Source organism: Giraffa tippelskirchi, chromosome 6 (assembly GCF_054371585.1).
Source record: "Giraffa tippelskirchi isolate mGirTip1 chromosome 6, T2T-mGirTip1v1.2.pri, whole genome shotgun sequence".
NCBI lineage: Eukaryota > Metazoa > Chordata > Mammalia > Artiodactyla > Giraffidae > Giraffa > Giraffa tippelskirchi.
In genome coordinates, this window is record NC_137280.1 from 141,224,025 (window position 1) to 141,248,058 (window position 24,034).

The window sequence follows — 24,034 nt, forward strand, 5'->3', positions numbered from 1 at the left end:
TGTCTTAACCTCTCTGTAAGCAGGAACAGGCTCCTCAACAGAAGGGACAGAGACAGAGGAAGAGCAACTGAGCTGGGCCCCACACCAGGCTGCTAGCCTGAGCCACTCCTCCCATTCAGCCCCTCTTGTTCTCTCATCTATAAAATCAGGATGACAGTGCTGACTTATTATTCCTCTGCATTATGCCACCCATCCCTCCTCACAAAGGTGGGCAGGAGCCCATGCAGGCCAGCCACTCACTCTCGGGGGGCATGGGCCCGCTGTCGATGCTGCCCCCTTGCCCCGGCGTGTTGCAGAAGGGTGGGGCCCAGCCCCGGAAGCAGTGGCAGTTCTGGTTGTTGTTGCAGACCTGGAGCAAGGGCAGGGCAGGGAAGAGGTGTCAGCACCCTAGAGAGCTCTGGCCTCCCACAGTGCCTGCCCCCATGGACATCATCGCAGAGGAGCCTCCGAACCCCCAGCATACGTACCCCATGGCCGTTGCACTTCTTCGCACAGCCTTCCATTTCAAAGAACGAGGTGTTCCTGCACTGCCCCTCGAAGCAAATCTGTAATGAGAGGAAACCGGTCAGTACAACAGAAGGGACACTGGTTGGCAATTAGGAGACTGAGGTTCTGCATTCAGAACATATGGGACTCAAAAAGGCAGCCTGTTTCAGGTTATTACAGTGAAAAAACAACCTAAAAAGCCAAGGACAGGATGGCAATTAACTAAGTTCTGCTATTTCTCTTGTGATGAGGGAGAAAACAAAAAATATTACATTTTAAGAAAATATAATAACATAATGTGCATGCATGCTCAGTTGCTAAGTTGTGTCCAGCTCTTTACAATTCCATGGACTGTAGCTCACCAGGCTCATCTGTCCATGGGATTTTCCAGGCAAGCATACTGGACTGGGTTGCCATTTCCTCCTCCAGGGGATTTCCCCAACCCGTGAATCGAACCTGAGTCTCCTGAATCTCCTGCCATTGGCAAGCAGATTCTTTACCACTGTGCCACACCTGGGAAGCCCATATAATAGATATGTGTTATTTCATTCTATGTTACTATATATTGGTTATATGCTAATTACTTAATTGTATATTAATATGTACTAATTTAAATAATATACTTGAAGATATTGACCATGGTGATAGCTGTTTACTTTGTGCCAGGTACTACACCGAGTGCTTCAGATGTGTTTTACAATGTCATTCTCAGAGTTAACTCTCAGATAGCCACCCCAGGCTTCCCAGACTCCTAGTTTAGACCATTTCATAATTCATATGATAATTAATGATGAGGACAAAAGAGATAATAGCCAACCCTTCTAAATGGTTTACAGGGATTATCTCATTTAATCCATACAACAATTCTATGGGGTGGGTCTTGCTCTTAATAATATGCTCTATAAAGGATGCAAGCCACAGGGCTAGAGAGGTTGAGGAAGCTGAGATCTGAACCCAGGCATCCTCCCTCCAGACTCTCACCTTCAATCACTGCCCTCTGCAACCCAGAGGCTGCGTGAGGCTGGAGGAAGGAACTTACATGGTTATGGCCACATTTGGTCCCGGTCATCACCAGGCCTGGGTCCAGCATGTCACCCTCCTCCTCGGGACCTCGGTAGACGTGGGTGCCCCGACATCGGATCTGCCTTCCGTTTATCACGATGACGGTGTCGATGGGCACTGCATTAGACTCCAGGGGCCGGGCCTCGGAACTCTGACACTGGATCTTCCCACACTTGGCATCTCTGAGCCCAAGAGAGGAGAAGGGAAGGAGATGGAATCAGAGACAGGGAAGAGCTGGGACACAAAAGAGCTTCAATCTTTCTCAACTGAGACACCAGGTTATATGGGGGAGAGGCAAAAGGCAATGAGTATGTTGTAGGGACTCAGCCAAAATTCCTCTGTGTGGTCTTAGACCAAGGATAGGATGCTGCATCCTTATTTCCAAGCAGATGTAGCCAGAGAGCTGGCCTTGGGAAGTCCTCTTTACCGCAAGAGCAACTGCCTGACCTGAGCAACCTAACCCCTTATGCTCTTTGTACCCCAAGCACCTGGGTGCTGCAGCCAGAAGAAGCCTGGTGTCATCCCCAACCTCCCCCCTCCCTCCTAAATACCAACCCAAGTTCACACCACCATCCTCTCTTACCTAGACACCAGGAAACTGATCTCCCTTCTCCAGTCTTGCCCTACAAGGGCCTAATTTCCAAACTGCTCTCAAGCCAAAGTCCAAACTCCCCTAGCCATGTACTCAAGGTTTTTCATGATCTGGTCCCTGCTTAACTAGCCAGGCTCATTTCTCAGTAGTTCCCCCATCCCACTGCACCCCAACATTATATTTTAACTATATCAAGTTGCTATCAATTCTTCCTACCACCAGTTTTCCTCTACTCATTTCTCTGCCTGGGACACTCTCCCATGTACCAGCACCATTCCTCATCCTGTTCAAACAGATACTTTCTCCAGATCACAGCTTAAGCATAACTTCCTCTGGGAAACCACCTCAGCCCACTAAGGTGGGTTGGGTGGCTCCCACCATATTTCCATTATTACACTATCCTGTTAAGTTCCATATACTCAGCCCAGTATCTGGCACATGGTAAATCCACAATAGATAGTGGATGGGTGGGTAGGTGGATGAATGGTTGAAATCAATGAATGAATGGGTGAATGACAGGCTATTCAGATGAGGGTGTAATTAGTACCCTGCGGAAATGACGCAAGAGGGCTGATGGGCTGCCCTAGTATAAGAAGGTCCCAAAAGGAAATGTGACCAGCCTTCTAGGAAGCATTGCATCCACACCCTCCCTCTGACTTCCTTAGGGCTGAATGGTGCATTGTCAAAAGGGCCTGGAAGAGATTTACTGAAGGGCCTGCTCTAGGGCCAGCCAAGCTGATGAGTGGGCGGGAGTGATGAAAGAGCAGGACTTGCTTTGTCATCCTCATCTCATGGGGTCCGCCCTATCGTCATCACCTCATGTTGCACTTCTTGTGTTTCCCATTCATGTCCTTCCCGCAGTTTCCAAAGGTGTCCCCTGCCACATTCACCTTCTCGAAGCAGAGATCAGGAGCAGGCCGGGCTCCTGGGTGGGCAAGAAACATTTATCAGCACAAGAGCCAACTTTAGTAGAAGTCAGAAGCCCCCAAAGGGCAGAGCTAGCCCTTGGCAAAATCAGGAAGTTAAGGAAGTTTTGTGGAAGGGAATATTCAGCCTTTTCTTTACCCCTATCTGTTATTCCACCTCCAGCTTCTCAAGACCTACTCATATAAGAAGGTTTTATATCTGTTCTTTACACTTTATTGAGGTTTTATATCTATGGGAGGTTTGTGTGCTAAGCCTTCTTTCTCATGAAGAAGCCCTGTCTCATTTCAGGTGTTTGCTGTTTTTTTTTTTTTTAATAAAGGTAATACCTGCAGAAGATTTTTAAGAATAAAATATGTCTTTCAGTTTTTTCTACTTGGTCATTCCAGTTCCTACAACCCTAAAACCTGGAGAAGTAATCAATTAATAGTGTATTTTCTAAAGATAATTTTATCTCTATCTTCTAGATACAATTCTTGTGTATCTTTTAGGGATAATCTATCTAATAAAGAGTGGCAGCATGGTCTATTCACATGATTTTTTTTTACTTAGTACCTACAGAGCTGCATCCTTTTATTCAGCTTATGGAGTCCCAATGTATGGGTGCACCAGAACTACCTTAAGTGGTAGGATTTATTGAAGGATTTATGGGTTGTTATTGCTCTAACAATGTTGTAATAAATCTCCTTGTAAATCTACTTGGCCAAATACAAACGTAGGACACATCCCTAAGCAGTAGTATGGATGGGTCCAATGATAGGTACACTTAAAATTCTGGTATCTCCAAACCGCTTTCCACTGGGGTTGTACCCATCTGTTTCCCCACATGTATAATATGGTTTTCTCCACAACTATATTACTACTGTTCTTGTTACAGTATTATCATTCCAACTTATCATATCAATTCTTCAGTCTTTGCCAATATGATACATGAAAAAAATCCCATCTCGTAGTTGATACTTTCCTCACAGCTCCATCGTCCACCTATTTTGTGGGATTATTCTTATCCATTCACTCACTGTGAGAATTTAAAGCATCAAGGAACTAGGAAGAACACTGTCTACTGCCTCCTGCTGAAAGTCTACCTTGAGGCAAGGGGATAAAAAAAGGTAATATCTGGAGATGCTCTTTTAAAGCCTGATTCTAAGCAATCCAGAGTGTCTGAAGGGGGAGGCTGGCTAGGAAGCACTGGGGTGGAAGGAGGGTCATCCGCTCCCTGGGGAGAGCCTTACCAGGGCCCCACAGCTGCTGGCACTGCTCCTGGTAGGTGAGGCACATGCCGTTGTAGCAGTAGGCCTGGCCGTCCTCGCAAGGGGTGCCATCCATCTGGTAGAAGTTGGTGGGGCACTGGGGGGACTTGCCCGTGCAGAACTCCGGGAGGTCGCACTGCCGTGCCTGTTCACGGCACAGCGTGCCCGGGGCCAACAGCTGAGCCGAGGCACAAGAAAGGGGGATAAAGTCAATCTCCCACCTGTCCTCGATCCTCCCAGCAAGGGCTCATGAGCATCACTCCCATGGAACAGAATTTCCCATCACCATTATTTCAGAGCACTTTTTACATGACCTCGTTAGCTTAAACCACCATAAATCATCTAACACAAAACATCTAACACTTAGTTTTAAGGTGGTTTTACAAATGTTAACTCTACATAGCAGTCTTAAGAATCAGGTAAGAAATAATATTTATGCAACTATTTACAGTTCACTAAGTGCTTTAGTAATAACAGCTACTTTATGGAGCTCCTGCTTAAATGCCCAGTACAAATAATACTTCATTTAGACTTCATGACAGTCTTATGTAATATAATTATCCCTGTTTTATAGATGATGAAATCTGAGGCATGTCTCCAAAGTCTCATGGTTAGTAAGTGGCAGAAGAGCAAAGCCCACTAGTATATATGTACAGATACACACACACACACACACACACACACACACACACACACACACACACACACACACACACACACACACAAACTAGCATTCATGCATCTTTTAATTCACAAGCACTGTGGCAATAATACACCCACACTACCGAGTCAAGCTCTAGGCTAAGTATGTTACACATGTTCATCTCATGAGATCCTCACAACGTCCATGAGCTAGATACTGCTATTTGCCCCATTCTGCAGATGAAATAACCTGATCAAATAGCACACCTTGGGCAACTGGTAAAGACTGAGTTTCTATTTGAGTCTTCCAGCCTCCCTGGGTGGGGTCAGTGTTATTAGTACTCTTCCCATCTTACAGATAAAGAACTCAGGCCTGGATGGGTAATAGGCTGCCCCAAATCACACACAGGGCTGGAAATGAAGATCTCAGACTCCAGGGCTCATCTTTTCCCACACACTTCTCTGCAGGGAAACCCTTTCCAAGATCCAAGCTGAAATCCTGGGACCTAGAGATGAGTTCTCTCCACACTCATTCTCAGGCCTTAGCCTGAGATCCGAGGACATGACACAGCACAGCCTCTCTGAGGGATGCCGGGTCTGTCTTAAAGTCAAATAGATGGCGTGGGAGTTCCCCTGAACAGGCAAAGAGAGCCATGCCTGAGAACAGCGCCCCACCACACTCCTGGGTGACTCCACACCACCCACGAGGCATCCCAGGAGAGAAGGGGGGAGCGGGCCAGCTGAGCAGCTTGCTGACAGTCTCAAAGCAAGGGTGGCCTCAGATGCATCTCCCCACCCGAGAGGAGGATGGAGGGGAAAAGGACCCACCAACCCTGGAGCCGGTCTGCCTGGGTTCAAATCCCAGCTCCTTAGCCAGCAGACCTCTGTTCATGCACCTTTTTCATGGGTGCATGAGGATAATAACCCTCTCATGGTTATTGCTAGAAGGTCATGCTAGAAAGAACGTTCTAATAAAGCACTTGAACAGTAAGGGGAACATAATGAGCCCTGAGCATGTGGTAGGTGGAAGCACAGTCCACGATCTGATCTAAAACCCTGGGACCACATGGGGCCCAGACTTCACTGATTTGAGAAAGCAGACATTACACAGATGTACATACATATGTATATGTGTATATCTCTATATATATGCATACAAATGACATATGTATATTACATAACCCAGCATCAAGGCCTAGGATTATACTTTATAATCAAACACACTAATGTTTCAGCAATGAAATACACTATTTCCTATAAGTGTGATTTTTTAAAAAGACTATAGTTAGATTTATGTCAATTCAGGTCCAATTTTGCCACCAAATGAGTTTAAAAAAATTTTTTTTCAGTTTTTAGAACTTCCTGAATTTCAGAATTGTAGATAAGAGATTGTAAACCTATAGTAACATTAGTGGTAAAAATGGTGTGATCTTCCAATCAATACTAAGAATGTGGGCTCCAGTCAGAGAAACCTGGTTCAGCCCCTTCCTCACTGTTTAACCCTGGAGAAGTCACTTATATCCTCTGAGCCTCAGTCTCTACACCTTAAGTTGAGGATATTAACATATACCTCATAGGTGTTCTATAAGGACTGAATGAGATGACACATATAAAATTCTCTGCACTGTGCCTGGCACCTAACAAGCAATCCATTAATGTTAATCAAAACTGTGATGAGGATTATGAACACCAAATAAAATCAAGCCTGCTCTCTCTGGATTTTTTTTTTTTAATTTCCCACTTTCCAGGAGGCACACATAGCCTTTTGGGATGATCTGAACTCAGTGAGGTCAAATATAGAAAAAGGGAAACTTTGTTCAAAGGCTCTTTCTTCTTTCTGGCTCCATGTTTCTGAAACTTTGACACCACCACCTCCCCAGGACTGAGGCTGAATCCTGGCCATCAGCCCCTACAGAGCCTCGGATTGTCAGGTCAGAACCCTGGGCGGGGAGGGCCCCTTACCTTACAGCGGTGACAGCAGGAGCCATGAGCACACTCGGCCCCCTCTTTCAGGGTGCAGTTAGCAGCATTGCAGCAGGGGTTATCGCATTCCTGGGGAGGCAGTGAGAGGGGGCGTGAGCCTCCGAGGCAGCAGGGCAGGGAGACAGGAGACAAGGCAGGATGAGGGGCCTTTACCCCCTATCCCACCTCACGTGTCCCTGGAACTCCAGCTCCCTGGAAAATCTCTACCCAAAACATCACTTTATAGCTTTATCATTAAGATAGTATGTATATATTGTAGAGAATATACATAAGCAGAATCATCAGTAACATAAAACTTAGACACAACTGCATTTTCACACATTTATAAACATATAGTTATTTTACAAAATCACAGTATCCATACCGGTTAACACACCAACACACTACACCCACTTCTCCTTGTAATCATGGATTCTTCTAAAATGTGATTTTTAGCATAGTACTACATTAAAAGGAAATGTCATGGTTTGTTTTTCTCATCCCCAATCCAACATTCAGAGACCACGTCTTCCTGGGATGCAGGCAGACCTGTGTCCCTTCCCTTCTAGCGCACCAGGTGTCTTCCCACGCCAAGGCACAGCTCTCCCACCAGCTGAAGTGTGCCTTTCCCTCCTTGGGCCCCTCGCTAACTCCTACCTCAGCCTTCGAGTGTAGGGTCAGAGTCCACCCCCACCTGAGTAGGGCAGTTCCCCTCACATTACATACACTCCTAGCATCACGTTATTGGCTCTCCTAGTATTTACCACAGTTGTATTTATACATTTTTGCAGCTATTTGGTCAATGTGTGTTTCTGGCTTTGGACTATATACTCCATAAGGACAGGGACCACGTCTATTTTTTTCTACCTATTTATTTTCCTATCCCTGGCACATGACCTAGTATCACATACTCATTTGTTGAAGGAGAAACTGCTCTGAATATAAGCCATTGGCCAAGCTCACTCATAGGCTGCCCCTCAACCTCACTGGGCCCTCCATGATAATACAACTCTCTCCTTTCTGAAGGGTCTGGGCTGATCTCTCTGAACTCATGCTGGTGCAGGTGGGAAGCCTTTAAATGGTTCTTGTTTTATTAAAGTTACGTGCTGGCATTTTTAAAAAGTCAAACCATAGAGAAGATTAAAAAAGCAAATAGTCTTTTCCCACATATATAGACCCTTAATCTCATCCCCAGAGTTTATTCTGAATGCATAGACTACTGACACATTCTCCCACAAACTGTTCTGCACGTTAACGTTCATATTTTCACGCTTCATAAAATAGATATGAAACTATCCAGTTCTGCTTTTTGCAGAACCGCTAGCATCTGTTAGAAGTGACAGAGCTATGATACGCCCACTATATTCATCCTGAAGATCAGAAGGAAGGAACGGGCTTGTACACCACCAATTCTGCTCTTTCTTCCTCCTAGAAGCCCCTTTCAGGCTTGACAGGACTTCCTACATCCCCTTTCAATCATTTCTTCTAAAGGTCAAAGAGCATGAGCTTGTTATTTTAAGTATCCTCATAATGCCCAGGTTCAAGTTCATGTATCCAGCTGTGGACAGCCAAGGAAGCTATTTGTAGCTCTACTGGCCAAGACTGTGGTTTCTGGGTAGACCAGATGCTCACAAGAACTCCCCTGCATTTTGGACACAGATACTGTCAACCTCAAACTGGGAGAATCTACATAAATGGTCCATATTTAAGGCTTACTCCCCATATGTTATTTGTGATGGGGTCTTTGACTGCCACGTGTATGTAGGAAATGCCTATGACTAATTTTCAAATGCATGCTCTTTGACCTTGAGATTTGAAGTCAATGTAAATTCTTCCCCTCCCACTAACACGGCACGACACCTTACCTCCTCCTCCCCACAGTCACACTCTTCCCCATCTTCCAGGTACCCATTTCCGCATCTCCGGCCTCCATACAGCGTCCTGGTGTCTGGCATGTTGGAGAGACACATCCCCCCGCCTGACTGCAGATACCTGTCCAGCTCCCTCCTGTTGCATCTGTTGAACACTCTGGGAAAGGGGTGCCTGGGAGGAGAGCCAGGGTGGAATCAGCTGGGGGTCTGAGCATCAAGCTGCTAGAATAGCATCAATCCTGGTGCCCATGAGGCTGATCCCAGCTGGATTCAGACTCCCACAGACCCATGCACATACATTCTGCCCCCTGATAACATCACCTATACATTAACTTTCTATGAACTAAGAAATATTAACCATCCCATGATGTTTTTTTTCCCCTTTCTCTCCAGGGAGGATTTATTTGAGAATCTGAAGCAATGATTTCAGCCCTTTCCATGAAGGAGCTGCAATAAATAAAGGATAACTAGTATGTTACAATAGGTCTCTTGAGCCTTAGAGCAGAATAAAATTCCAGCCAACCCAAACTTTTCCTGAAGCTGATATTAGATGGAGATTTTCTTAGAACAGAAGACCAGGCCAAAAAAGGCCAAGTTTATGGGTTTAATTTTTTTGTTGGGCCAGTGATCTGATCTCTGCTCTAACGATGCAGGCAGCACTCCAAACTCAAACGCCCAACTCACAAACACATGGTCTTTATTGCAAGAGTGTGAAAGGCCCTGCATCCCGCTATTGGGGAAAAGAATCAGAAGTCATGCACTCCTTGGTGGCAGGTGGGTACCATGATCTGGGTGTACAGAGGAAGAGTTATCCTGATCCCCATTACCTAAATCAAGTAAAGTTTAGACACTGGAAGGTCTCCTTCAGCTGTCAGGAATGTCACAAAAAGCTTGTCACTAAAAATTGTTAAATTACTAAGATGTCTGAACAGTTTAAAACAAATTGTAGTAATTAACAGAACTCTCTCAACCACATGTCTACAAATAAGATTTTTAGATTGAGAGAGAAAGAGGTGGACTTAACAGCGAGTTTGAACCCTGTTCAGACAGCAGGGATTTGAGCACGAACCATGGAGCTGTCTCCTCCACATCAGCATCATCCTTTGTGTGACACTTTCTCCACGAAGTGAGGAGAAGATACTGGAACACAAGCAAACTGCATCTCCTCTCAGAGACCCAGCACCACCCCCTGAGCAGCGCGAGCAGGCCCTAGTGGCTTGCCATAGGAGGAACACAAGCTCCCACCACGATGCCACTGACCTGGGTCCCTGAAGAACCTGGTCCTCTCTGCTGTGTTAGTCCAGACACTGACTCTAAGTCCTCCGAAGCAACTTCAGAGTTCTCTTTCAAAGGCTCTGGTTTAAAGACCCCTCAGAACCATAGTGAGATGGAGCTGCCTTGTCCCTGTTCCTTGTGGCAAACGCAGCCTGCAAAACCTCTGAGGAGTCACCATGGGGTGTGGGGTTGCTCTCCTCTTCTCTTTGTTCTGGAGGCGACATCAGCGCTTCCAGTCAGGCCTAGGCGTGACAGCCCTGGTCACACTTCCTTCACATGAAGGGATGAATAGTTGTGGCTGTTATAAATGGGTTCTCAGCAAAAATTTGTGAAGTGGGAAAGACACATGTGGTCAGACCAATTTTACAGCTGAAGACCCCCGAGGCAGAAATTAAGTGAATCTCAGGTTTCATCAGCTTCCCTGGTGGCTTAGTGGTAAAGAATCCGCCTGCCAATGCAGGAGATGCAGGTTCCATCCCACGGTTGGGAAGACCCCCCTGGAGAAGAAAATGGTAACCCACTCAAGAATTCTCGTCTGGGGAATCCCATGGACAGAGAAGACTGGTGGGCTAGTCCATGGGGTTACAAAGAGTTGGACTAAACAATAACAACAGGTTCTACCACACCAAAGTTCCTGCTAGAAACCTGTGCTGCTTCTAACATTTGTTTTCTTGGTCTTCTTCCCCTTCTCTCTTCAAGGCCCATGTCAGAAGTATAACAGAGGCTCCCTGGGCCAGGAGCAACACTTGGGCTGCACTGGCCTCTCACGCTCTGCCCTCCTCTCCATCCTCAGCTTCCCTCTTGACTCACCCGGTAGCAGCAGCCATGATGCACCCACCGTCAGCCGCGCTGGCTGAGCAACAATCCGCGGAATCATGGCTCATGCCGAAGTTGTGACCCATCTCGTGGGCCATGGTGGCGGCCACGCCGATGGCATTCTCAGAGTGGTCCTGCTCAGGGAGAGAGTTCAGGTCAAAGACAGCTCCCCTCTGCAGCCCTGCCTTTTCCTTAGCCAAGCTCTCCATTGATAACATAATTGCTGGGCATACAGGCTCAGGGACTAAAGTCCATGATCTTAAGTACCCTGCAGCATCTGTCAGTAAGCACAGATGGACAGAGAGGTTGGCAAATAAATGCACAGCAGCCTCCTTGCTGTCGCCTTCACAGGTCAGAAATGAATAGCCCAAACATTCTTACAAACTCAGAGAGAACTTCAAAAGAAGGCAATAATTTCCTAACTGTGACTTTGAGACAGGCTCTTGCTCCATAAAGGTATACAGAACAACCCAAGACTTGAAATAAAAGCATTTTTATCTCTGTATCTTATAATTCGCCAGCCCTGGTCTGGACCATATAAGAGATGTAGTGATGTATGATTCAGGTAATTGCTTCAGGGTTCTCCTGAGTTTGAGAATCGGGGATAAATGACAATAAATGAAAACTCATCCCTTAGTACCTCCATCTCTCAGAACTTAATACCTTCATTTTTTAAAAAAAGTCCCTTCTTTATGTCCAACTTTTTTCCTGTAATACTTCATACACAATTATTTTTAGAAGATGACCTCCTGTTTTGTAAGGCAGTTTTCCACTTTCTGCAGCATTAATAATGGCTTGAGACTCACCATGTTGACTCCTCCAGACTGGTACACGGAGCACATGGCCATGAGGGGGGCCAGGCCGATGGTGGTGCCGTGAAAGGACATGCCCCTGCAGGAAGGAAGGTGAGAGGTGACTAGGGTAGGGGCTGAGGGGGCTGCTCCCATGTGCCCAGAAGCCATCATGGCATTCCTTGGCCCTGCTGACATTCCCAGATCATTCCCAAGGGGAGAGGTCCTGCTACCCTAAGCCAACGTGACAATTCCCAGGTCACCACACCTCTCAATTCCTCTCACCTACTCTCTCACCGCTCTAGACAAACAGAAAAGAAAGCAAAAGGTCACTTCTTCCCACAGTATGGCCACAATCCCATCCTCTGGAAGGAAATGGGCAGGGCTTGCAAAGCTGCATCCCATTCCTGCTACAGAGGAAAAGGTCAGAGGGTGGGGATGAGGGAAGGGTGGCACAGGTTCTGCTGCTGAAGTGAATCATGCCCACTTCCGCCAGCTGCCAAGGTCCCCCACCACATCCCTGGCTCTGTGGTATGTGTACGGTGGGGGAGCAGGGGGTGGTCAGGGCAGCAGCTGTGGGCGCTGACGTTTCATTCCTGAATCACTCTGGGGCCAAGGAAACAGATGTGTCCCATCGGGACAGAGTGCAGCTGGGTGCGAGGATGAGCTGTTTCTGCCTTTATCTTGCGACTGTGACCCTAATCTGCCAACAGCCAGCTACACTCCCCTAGTTTAATACACTCTTTTCTCAGCTGTCTGCATCCAGCACAGGGGCAAAGGAATGAATACAATACTGGTGTTTTCGTGCATGCCACACAAACCATGAAATTTATTTAAAGGATCTACATGGAAATTCATTACATCATGCTTTCATATCTCTGTGTTTGCCTTCTTATATAGTCCATGATATCTTGGAGAGCCAAGACCATCTTATTTATTTTGGGATCATGAGAACTTAGCTTAGAATCAGACACATAGCAGGTGCTTAACACATGTTCACTGAATTCAATGCAGATTTATCTTTAGAGAAACAATCTGCAAAAAAAAAAAAAACATACATGTAAATCTCTAGGAAGCCCTATTGGTTGTCTGATAAACTCAGACATGGCACGGAGGAGGTTATACCGGAAACTGGATTCAAGGTCTTGCCCAAAGCAGGACACCAGACTTTCAAAGATCAGGCCAAAGCTTTGGTAATCAAAGACTCTTCCTAGGTAAGTGTGTCATCATGAAACAAGAACTCAGGTTTTTGGTAGAGCTATTTCCTCGGTCTCTTTTAAAGCATAAACAAAGGTTTAAATGATTGTTGTTTCAGAGATATTTAGGGAACAGGAAAAAATGGCTTTATTATGTATGTGCTTTTTGTTGTAACTTCCTCAGAATACCTTTGGAAGTCAGCACTAATAAATACCAGATTGTCATCATGGGGGACTGTCATGGGCCACCACCCCCATCAGTTTCTGTTCTTTTCTCTCTGGGATTGAACAAACTCCAACACAACCACCCTCTCCCCTCAGTGTCTCCCTCCCCTCACACACACTATTCCCGCATCATCTGCCACTTGACCAGCTCGCAGTTGGCCCTGAAACCCTGGGAATGACACGAAGGACAAGCTGAGGAGGCCCCTCTCCTGGGCCTGCATGGGGAGATTAACTCCTGCACTAGAACAAAACGCCATGAAGATCAGGGTGAGCCCCTTAGAAAGTCTGTTTCAAAGCGGCCACGACGAACAGTCAGTCACTTCCCAAATACACACCCAGTTGATTCAGAGACTCAACTAAATATGTCTAGGGCACTAATTTTCTAATTTGGGTTGTAAACACTTCTTGGAATTGCTATGGCTCGGGCTTTTTAATATTTTCCTGAATATACTGGGCACAGAGCACATGCCTGAGGAATATTTGGTTACTGGAACGGAGAGTCAGGATAGCTTAGTCCAGCCAACTGTCAACACTGGGGAGGAAGGACAGACAGCTCATGCGCCGGGGGCAGGGGCTTTGCAGCCGAGGGCAAGGCAACACACGTGGAAAAGGCTATTTACGTGATTAACTGCGCGTTGTCATGGTTCTTCCGGGTAAGCAGCTTGCGCCTCCAGCTCAGAAATGACCAGAGGGTAGAGTACGGGTTCTCTGAAACTTCACACAGGTTCCCATGAGTCCACACTTCCAAGCCCACGAGGGCAATCCGGATATTCAAGGATCGGTAAAACTGAAAACACACGCGGAAACGTCACAGCGTCATCCGTGGCACCGCCCGAGAGTATGAACCCCTTCCTAGCCCAGGTGCTCGGAGCTCTGATTCCAGATTTCCCTTCTCCACCTGCCTCCAGGGGAGGAGGGAACAGGTGCTGCTCTTCAGATTTCTCAGAAGGGGACAGCCTAAGAGAGGGGCACAACATCCCAAGAGAGGCTCTGCCTCAGGTAGCAGAGCTGGGGCGACTTAGCGTAGAGAGACGGAGACGGAGATGGGACACAGAGCTGCTTTCAGACATGCACAGGGCTCCCAGTGGAGAGAGGACCAGCACTACTACACATGAGCCCAAAGTGGGGCTCAGTTAATAGGAAAAACAGAAAGGAAGACACATTTCACTTTAAAATAGGAAAAAACTTTCAAAGCTGGTCAAGAGCTAAGCCTCACTGTCATCTGTAACAAGTACCCTTGGCTCATGTGTCTGGTACAATCACCTCACCCAATTCCTTTCATGGCCTTTAGTTTCATACATGTCTAAAAAGTTCTCTTGTATATGAATATTTAAAACAACTTTATTAAGGTATAATTTATACATCACAGAATCCACCCATTTTAAGGGTAATATTTTTTAGTAAATTTACCAAGTTGTTGTGATCACCATCATCCAATTTTAGAGTATTTTCATCATACCAACAAGAACCTTTATGTCCATTTACTATCATTGCCCATTTTCACCCCTAGACCAGGGTAATCACTAATCTACTTTGTACCTCCACAGATTTGCCTTTTCTGGACATACTCTATAAATGGAATTATATAATACATGGTCCTGTGTATCTTCTTTCATTTAGCACGTTCTGAGTCTTATCCATCTTGCTGTCTATATCATTCTGCCATTTCTTTTTCATTGCTGACCAGTATTCCATGCTGTGGATATACCAAATTGTATATGGCTTTACTGAAAGATGTCTCCCACTCATTTTGTAAGTAAATGGGTATAAATGATAATATATACACATAGATGTGCTTACTCTCGAAATTTCCTTCCCCATCACTGTAAGTTTTCGGGTTTTGTAAAGGATACCACAAACAGGTTGCATGAGGCTGTAAACATCCCAGATAATCCTCATGATTTTGTGCAATCCAGAGATCCTGAAATTCTATAAATGAGACCTGATTCTTGGGCTCCTTAAGGCTAGAGCTACATCTAACCTTTATGACATGCTATCTTTCATCTCACGCACACGTATCAGGAAGAAAGTTTTCTTTAAAGCTAAGTACTGGAATGCGTAGATACCAGAAATTCCCTGACTGGCCAAGCCCTAGAGAATATTGAGGCAGCAACTTAAAAAAAAAAAGTCATCGTGGGGACTTTCCTGGTGGCTCCGTGTTTGATCTCTGGTCAGTGAACTATGATGCTGCATGCCTCATGCTTTGGCCTAAAAAAAAAGTCATCACAGGTAAACCTAGGTCATGTAAGCAGGAGATGTCATCTCAATCCAAAAGTGGCAGGTACAGCCCCTGGTAAAAATAACAATCGTAGCACCAGTGTTTATCAAGCACTTTCTACATATTAAGGACTGAGGCTTAGAGAAGTTCAGTAATTTGCTGAATTCTCAGCAGGAAGCTGGCCGAGTTGGGATGAAGACTTGGATTATTAGACCTCAGAGTCCACTCATGACCCTACACGGAAGTGCTACCCTATTTACCCACCCAGAGAATCAACTTGCTCCCAGGAAATTGTGGTGTAAATGGTCTCCAGATTCAGCAAAATATCAGTTGATTTCAATGGAAATTGTGATTTTCCTGTTTTGTGCCAGGTCAATCATTCCAGAAAATGAAGGGTTTGGATTCCAATTCAAACTTGCTTTTCGAGGACTTGACTTGGCTTTTTCATAGGGAAGGAAAAATATTTTAGACTGGGTTCATGATTCGGCAAATGAGTGCAGTACATTCCAGTTTTTGTCCCATAACAGTTCAATTCAAGGAGCTGGGTCAGCAAGTCTGAGAGAAATGGGCTTGCCTGCTCTCACCCCAGTGAGGGGTGACTAACCTCAGCTGCAGATGAGAGAACCAAGGCTGCTTCACAAAACAGACCAGCAGGCAAGGTCGGGGACTTCCAGCAAGGATGGGGTTGGCTAGTGCCTCCCTTCTCCTTCCACTTTTCACCAGCACCTCCGATTCTAACACCCAGACCAGCTGCAGAGTCCACAAAGGAGACCCAGCCAAGTCTCCCACCTGCAGAATCTCCAGAACAATAGACGTCACGTGGGTGATAACAGGGTCTATCCCAGGGAAACAAGCTTTTCTCATTTTCCCAGATGCTGAGTGTTTGGGTTGTGGGATCGTTTCGACATTATTGTTGAGGAGTTGAAAGCTAGAGAGAGGACTGGACTGGGTCCCTGGAGTCCTCCCTTCCAGGAAATGCCAGTGTTTGTGTTTAACTTTCACCTGTCAATGACCAGCACTTCCAGAGTCACCTAGAGCAAAAATTGAGGGAATAGACCCTCCCATCCAATGACTCCAGAACACTACCAAATTTGCTTGTAAATCCCTAAAAATATTGAAGTTCTCTTCCTTATCCTCCAATATTAAAAAAAAATGATTCCCCCTTCAGACTTGGGATCCATGAATCCCTAGCAGACCAAGAGTTAAGCTTCAGACATTTTCTGAGTGCCCTGAGACTGTATAATAAATGTGATCAGATTTTCAGAGACCTGCAATACCAAATGATTAAAATCTACTTTTTAAAACTATTTACTACTTGCCTATCAAGAGGTCACTATCATTCTAGGTTACCTCTCCTACTTCGTTTTGCATTCTTTCATATAAACAAAGTATTTCCAAGTCCCAGACCAGCCTATTCTAGTCAAAGAATTTGGGTATTTCCTAAGAGCATGTTTTAAAAGAGCCTGACCTAGGAAAGTTAACCCTCTGCTTGGCCTTTCTAAGAGACAAAATCAAATAATTTTAGAACAGTTTAATAGGCGGAGATGATACAGATTGACCCCAAGCAATCCACTCCTCAACTTTTAAGGCAGGGGTGAGGGTGAGGGTGTCAGAGGACAGTGCTCTGGGTCCTCAGCCCTGCTTCAGCTTTGAGGAGTCTGTTTTCTTCAGACTTTTATGTTAGACGTTGGAAAAGGGAGTCCACTGGAAAAACACAAATAATCAAAAGCTATTGGTTTAAATCAACCCTATTTTGTAAATTAAAACACAAAACCGCAACCCAAACAAGACAAGTTACTTGGCTAGGTCCATGCAGCTGACAACTTGTTGTGAGCACCAAGCCCCTGCAGCATTGCTACTGCCTCCTGGAAGCTGACAGGGCAGCCACTCCAGGAAGAGGCAGGTCAGCTCCTGCTGGGCAGCTCCGCTCAGGTGCTGGCACCTTTCCCACAAGTACACACCTGGTCTCACCTTATCAACGTAATTGGCGATCTCCATAAGCTTGTGTTTGGTGGCATCTTGGTCCCGTCCGTTCTTCTGAAACTAAATGGGGCAAGCAGAACTAGGTGAGACCCCAGAACCCTTCCCAGGACCCCTCGTGTGTCCCATTACTTGTCTGTGAATTCCTTCATTTTCTCTCATCTTCTGTGAGCAGTCATTTCCTTAGGACTATCTCCCTGACACACAGTGTCAGCTTGGCAAAGGCAGAACCTGAGTCATATCCATCCTGGTATCTCCAGCTAACAGTTCAGTGCTGGGCATACAGTAGGCATGCAGTAGCTGTGTAGTGAACTGAACTGTCTTCCTCCAGCCTGTGAGGTCAACCCTGTTCTCCTGTCCCCCTAATTACAAGGCCTTCTGCAAACTCCCACTGGGGCTCAGAAGAGGGACCAATCCAGTCCTTGCCACAGTCATCACCCCAGCATGGAGACCCCATCACAGGGATCACCCAAGGCCTCCATGCAGGTGATCAGTCAACATGGTCAAACTGTTGCTGAACACCCACAGTGTGCAGGGCACTGTACTTGGTGCTGGGTAGGACACAAAGTGTGAGGTCCTGGCCCTAACCTTGAAGGATCTTCAGTTAGAACACAGGGGAATCAGAAATAACAACGAAGGCTGATTATGTATTTAAGGAGTATGAAATTGAAACGGGCTGAGAAAACCCGCACAGAAATAACTGCAACAAGATGCCACATGAATGACACAAAATGAGTGCTGGCAATGAGGATCGTAAGATTCTGGCAAACAGGCTTCATCTGGCTCATCACTCAGATCAACTGGAAGTGCTTCCACAGTGAGAAGGATTCTGAGACTGCAAGGGGCTCTGCAGGAAAGAGTGCTCTGATCGATCAGAAATGTCTGCCATGGGTACCAGGAGGAGCACATTTCCATAGGTAGCCTCACATTCATCATGCCTGCTTCAAAAGGATAGATCATGTTCAGCTGCAATGATGAAGGAATAATTCATGGCATAAAGATAAAATTTGCCACAACTGCAACCTAAATTTGAAAAGAACAGATATGTCCCACACACTGCCGTGGTAACACAGAATTACTGTGTTACAGTCTGAATTACTCTGGATATACATGAATATATGTTACTTCAAACCTTCTCATCCTTCCTCCACAAAATCCCACAAGAATATTCAAGAACAAAAAGTTAACAGACATCCTGGTATTTGTCTGGATAGGGGTGTGTCTCAGCCATGATACAGGGAGAAACCCCTTTCCTTTTCTCCCACTGCTTTGGGACCCTCCTGGGCCTCCATCAGAACTGCAACCAACTCACTTCCATGACTGCCTTCTACACAGTTAAATTCCATGTAAGACTCTAGGACTCAGACCTTTCCAAGGTGTCAATCCTGAAGCTTCTCTTTACAGAGTCACTGCATTTCTAAACTGGTCTCACTGCACAGCAAGTGCTGCAGCATTTAGTGAATACTCATTGGAACATCAGAGGCAGACTTCATTGTCTTTCAAATATATTAATCCTATCTTTAAACAACTACCTGATAATACCACCACAGTTTAAGGCAAGTATCATGCTGTCCTGAAGAGCTTCAGGCAGGAGTCAGTCAACTTTTTTTTGTAAATGGCCAGGTTGTTAATATTGTAGGCTTTGCAGTCATACTATGTCTACCAGAACTACTCAACTCAGCCATTCTAGCTCAAAAGTAATCATGGACAGTACATGCACAGATGTGTTTCAGAACAACTTTATTTATAAAAATCTGGAGTGGGCTGGATCTGGCCATGGGCTGTAGTTTACAGACCTCTGATGTAAAGAAAACAGTACCTCCCCGTTACACTTTCTGGGTGGACACAGAGACTAAAAGACAGTGCATCACCTGGTCTTTCCCAGCTGGCCCACGTCCTGTCTGTATCTTCAAAGTCCTTGGCACACCTGTTCTCACAGCTACCCTGTCTCCTCCTACAACATCCTATCTTGCTCTTCCCCTGCATAGGTCTCCCGCTTTACCTGAGAAATGAATAAGCTGAAAAGCACCCTGGGGAACTTCCCTGGCAGTTCAGTGGTTAAAACTCTGGGCTTCCAAAGCAGGGGGAGCAAGTTCGATACCTGGTCAGGGAACTAAGATCCCACATGCTGTACTGTGTAGTCAAAAATAAAATAAAAAGCTTAAAAAAACAAAAGTATCTGCTTTATCTTACTAAAAACAAATAAACAAAAAAACAAAAAAAAAAAGCAAAAGACAAACTACTCCAAGTGCTCCAAACTAGGCCCAGGGAGCTGCTTGATCGTTTTTTCTGCTAAAAACCCTCTCTCCAGGCAGTAACGCCATCCCTGTCTCTACTCCCAATGCCGAGTTCAGAGCCCAGGAGAAGCCTGGCCTGTCTCAGCAACAGGTTTTAAATCACAGATAAGGTAGCCAGCCCCGTCCCTGTCTTTCCGTCCTTTCAGATTAATTCATTGTCAGGAATACATTGCTGCCTGTGGAGGATATGAGGCCACTTGGAGAGGGAGTGGGGGAAGAGGGGGTGACGGGGGCAGGGATTTGTGAGCCTGTGGGCCCAGCCTGGCCTCTCATATCCTCCAGCCACCCCTTTCGTAAATCAGCCAAAGCCGGGACCTGGGAAGTTAGCACAGAGCCTATCCACCATCCACAGAGCAGCAAGAATCATGACCTGTGGCAACACCTGCGAGGCTCCTGGTGGAGGCGCTGTCTTCTAGGACAGGAAGACAGTTCTCCAGGGCACCATAGTCCTGAAGGCATCTGGGGCCGACACTTTTCCTCTAGGGGTTTTGCTGTGACTCTGGGGGTCAGGAGACTAAAGACCTCAATTCCTACGCTGCCATCACTTTTCCAGCTTCTAGACTCACACCCACTGAAATCTTAAAACCTGGCACCAAGAGTCCTCTGGGGAGACTGTAGGGCCAAAGGGGAGCCTCACCCCACCTTTCCTTTAGAGCAGCTGTGTTTCTACACGCTTAACTATCGGGGTCCCAGGAGCTGTCATCTGAACAAAGATTCTGTGGCTCAAAAGAGAAAGGATATCCCCGGTCCAGTGGCTAAGATGCTGTGCTTCCACTGCAGGGGGCACAAGTTTGATTTCTGACTGGGGAACTAAGATTCTGCATGCCACACAGCATGGCCAAAAAATAGGGGAAAAAAAAAAATGGTTCGAGACCACCGTATTAGATGACCTTAGGTGTAACAGGGTCCTCACCCCTGCTTCAGCTTGGAGAAGTCTGTTTTCACTGGACTTTTATATTAGGCATTGGAAAAGGAAGTCCCACCGGGAAAACAAAAATAATCAAAAGCTACCGATTTAAATCAACCCTAGAGGAGTTCAGCTTTCAACCAGCAACCCTCCCACTAGGGCAGGTCTGTAAGTCAGGGGCCTGGGCCGTTAACCCCTCCCAGACTGCATAGCAGCGGCTTTCAAATCACCTTTGGCTTTTGTTCCCCACACTGCTCCCCCAATCTACACACACACCAGTCTTTGGAAATGAAAACAAAAGGGAAAAAAAAAAAAGGCTGCTGGAACAACCAACACCAACATCAATTAAAAAGCAAAACTCCTTTCAAAGCAGAACAAGATGTTCCTTCGGCCTAGAGGGCCCGGCACCTCCTTCTCTGCCCAGTAAATGACTCTATGTCCTCGCAGACACTCAAGGGCCACTTCCTGCTGCCTCCAATAGGCAGCTCCCCCAGCATGAAGTCAAATGTTCTCCCCCACCCCATACAGCCTCTGGGACCTGTGCTGTGGACTAACCACCTGAGAACAAGCCTCTGGGGAGCTGGTCAGGAAACCATCTTGTAACAGGAGGTAAATTGGCAGGGCACAACTTCTGAAAGAATGACATAGCCCAAAGACACAACATAAACCAATCAGAATCAAATGGGACCAAAATGGCAGACAAGACTAGGCCTTAAACAACAAGTGAAACGACACACCCAGAGGTGACGTGACAGTTCCACTGTTAAAAGACCAAGGAGTGGGTGGTGGCCCAAATCCTGGAAATCTCCACCACCTCCCCAAAATAGTTGGACTAATCCTCCCACTCATTAGCATATGAAATTACCCAGCCTATAAAAACTAACCACACCAAATTCTGCAGCGGCATTCGCCCTCTGCGATGGCCCACACTCTGTCTGTGGAGAGTGCTTCTCTCTGCATCTGAATAAAACCACTTCTTACCTATCACTTTGTCTCTCATTGAATTCTTTCTGTGATGAGACATCAAGAACCTGAGCTTCACTGGGTCCTGAAACCAGGTACTGTGGGTTTTGCCTGGGTTTGAGTCCCAAGCAGGGTTTTGGCTGGGTTTGAGTCCCAGCCATGTGGGTTTAAGTCCTAAACTGGATTTTGTCTGGGTTCGAGTCCCAGTCTGAGGTAAATGGTTTCTATCTGGATGGAGTGTGACAGACAGGAGTTTGATGAATGCTGTCAAAGGGAGCCCCAGGTGAGGTGCAACGTTAGAACTAGGGAGCGATCAGTTCACCTCACCTTCCGCGCCTGAAAGATATGTCAGTTATGTGGTTGAGCCACTACATAGAGTGAGAATGAGGTAAAATACTGCCAACTTAGGCAAACCTGGGGTCTGACCTCGCTCTTTAGCAGTCAGCTTCAACACCACCGTCTCAGGAAGGTTTCCCCCAGTTCCCAAGACCACGCTGGGTCCCTCATTATCTATGCTCTAATCCTCTCCAATGAGCAGTCATCACACTTGCAACTAGAGAGTTTTCGTGCTGCTCCTGTAAACTCTGCCACGTGGGGGGCAGGTCTGTATCTCCGGGGTCTAAGCACTGTGCTTGACACATAACAAAGAATCAGGAAATCAATGACTAAATGAAATGAAAGAGTGAGGGAAATGAGTGTTTATTAAATTTTAGAAGCCAAGGCACATGAGAACCTAACTTGCAGAATGTGGAATTAAAGGCCAAACAGCTACTCCTTTAGGTCAGTGATTCTCAAACCTGCCTGTGCATCAGGATCACAACGGAGGCTTGTTAAAACATGGATTGTTAGACTCCAGCCCCACATCTGGGGACTCAGAATATCTGGGTGCAGCCTCCGAATCTGTATGGTCACAAGTCCCTGGGTGCTGCTCATGCTGCTGGGCTGGGGACCACATTTAGGGAACTTCAGCTTAGGTACTCATTTGGCACCAACATGATTATAAAAATGGATCCACAAGTTGGCAGGAAATTGTATTCAATCAGATAAATACACTCCTTATCTTTGCAAAAAACAAAATTTTTTTTTTTTTAAATTTCTATAGAGAATTCATGGACTCCCAAAGAGTAAGCACAAAAACCTAAGGATCTTCCAGATCCGGTTTAGGAGTGTAAATCCAAATAACAGTCTTTGTCCCGATTTTCTGATTAATGTATTGAGCTTGAACAGACTTCTCCTTGCTTTTTTCCCAATTATGTTTAAAATAGCAAAAAGAGCCCTTGGTCAGATTTAAGGTCAAAATTACATGACAAACCGGAAAAAGATGCATTTTTTCCATCATTTCCCCCATTCAGCATTTTGGCACTTCAGCATTTCCCCAAAGCAGTTTGAAGGCTGGAATGGAAGTGATTAAGAAAGTGATTTTTCTGCTAAACCCCACTGCCCCTCCTTACCTCTGCATAATCAGCCACAAGGTAAAGCTCCACATACTTCATGGAGTGTAAATCTTCCCTTTTCATCTAAGGAAGAGACATAAACACATCAGAGCTATGGAAATGGTGGACTTGTCCTTATTTCAAAATACTGCTCAGAAGTGGTGGAGTTAATAAGCAGTGAACCTCATTACCAGGTTCCAGAGACAACCCAGCTATGGTCGTCTCACCGTCACCCTCACTACACCTTCTGCCCGCCATCTTGGTTATCACTGGAGGCTGCTCTGGGACACTGGATCCAGCCCTTTAGTCTCCAAAAATAATGAGCTGGCTGTCCAGTGCAGACAGAACAGAGGCCAACATACTGTGAGGGAACATGCTGACAATCAAGTTCCCAAAAACATTTAAACCATATACCTCTATTTTTGGTGTAAATAAATACAAGCATTTTGTGCATGTGGTTAAGCAGCTATTTCAAAAAGGGAGGCACATATTTTTTTTCTCACATTTTAAAGTTTCTAAAATCAGCACCTTAGAGTATTTTAAATGAAGTAATGTTTTCCCCCAAAGCAGTTATTCTATCAACTACAAGGGTTTCTCACACTCAACAATGACTTAGACTAAAAGGAAAACGCTGGGATTTCCTTGGTGGTACAGTGGTTAAGACTCTACGCTTCCAAGGCAGGGGGCACAGGTTCAATCCCTAGTCAGGGAAGCAAGATCCCACATGCTATGTGGCACAGCCAAAAAATTACTTTTAAATAAACAAAAGGAAAAAGCTATTGCCTCCTTCTTAGCCATCTCCATTCAATTTACAAATACTTCTGGATCCAAGGAAAGGGTGCTTAGAGGGGTTTATCTCCTGGCTGACTCTTGTACCGAGAAACTCACCCTGCGAGGTCGCTTCTTGGTCTGGTTTGTAAACTGGGGGACCCAGTCCCTGGCGGTGGGCTCGAACCCACAGTTCCCAAGAGGCAGCTTGAGATGTTCAGATCTGTAAATACGGTGGTGGCTCTCACTGTCAGGAAGGGGCTCGATGATGTAGCTGAGGTTACTGCTCACCATAATCAGTCCTCTGTCGACAAGAGAAACAGAATCTCTGGTCAAAGACTATGGTCCTGAAAAGCCCCTTACTCGGGCCTCAATC

At 45.9% G+C, this 24,034-nt stretch overlaps 1 protein-coding gene and 1 long non-coding RNA gene across 3 annotated transcripts in view; one reads left to right on the top strand and one right to left on the bottom strand.

Moving 5' to 3' along the window:
* Nucleotides 1–24,034, bottom strand: part of ADAM19 (ADAM metallopeptidase domain 19) — an 87,402-nt gene that overhangs the window by 13,462 nt on the left and 49,906 nt on the right. For both annotated transcript variants that reach the window (XR_014056688.1, XM_081500470.1), the window contains exons 6-18: nt 23,779–23,962; nt 22,909–22,974; nt 17,282–17,353; nt 13,713–13,879; nt 11,687–11,771; nt 10,875–11,014; nt 8,784–8,961; nt 6,919–7,008; nt 4,297–4,492; nt 2,957–3,065; nt 1,526–1,730; nt 468–545; nt 241–349 (exon numbers count right to left, since the gene is read on the bottom strand). Coding sequence is in view for 1 of the 2 variants with exons in the window: in XM_081500470.1 (XP_081356596.1) it covers nt 241–349; nt 468–545; nt 1,526–1,730; nt 2,957–3,065; nt 4,297–4,492; nt 6,919–7,008; nt 8,784–8,961; nt 10,875–11,014; nt 11,687–11,771; nt 13,713–13,879; nt 17,282–17,353; nt 22,909–22,974; nt 23,779–23,962 (1,679 nt within the window). In the remaining variant the exon portion in view is untranslated. The remainder of the gene's footprint in view (nt 1–240; nt 350–467; nt 546–1,525; nt 1,731–2,956; nt 3,066–4,296; nt 4,493–6,918; nt 7,009–8,783; nt 8,962–10,874; nt 11,015–11,686; nt 11,772–13,712; nt 13,880–17,281; nt 17,354–22,908; nt 22,975–23,778; nt 23,963–24,034) is intronic.
* On the top strand, nt 245–11,388 carry LOC145510116 (uncharacterized). Its single transcript, XR_014056692.1, has 2 exons — nt 245–564; nt 9,183–11,388. It is a non-coding gene; the product is annotated as an uncharacterized LOC145510116 (long non-coding RNA).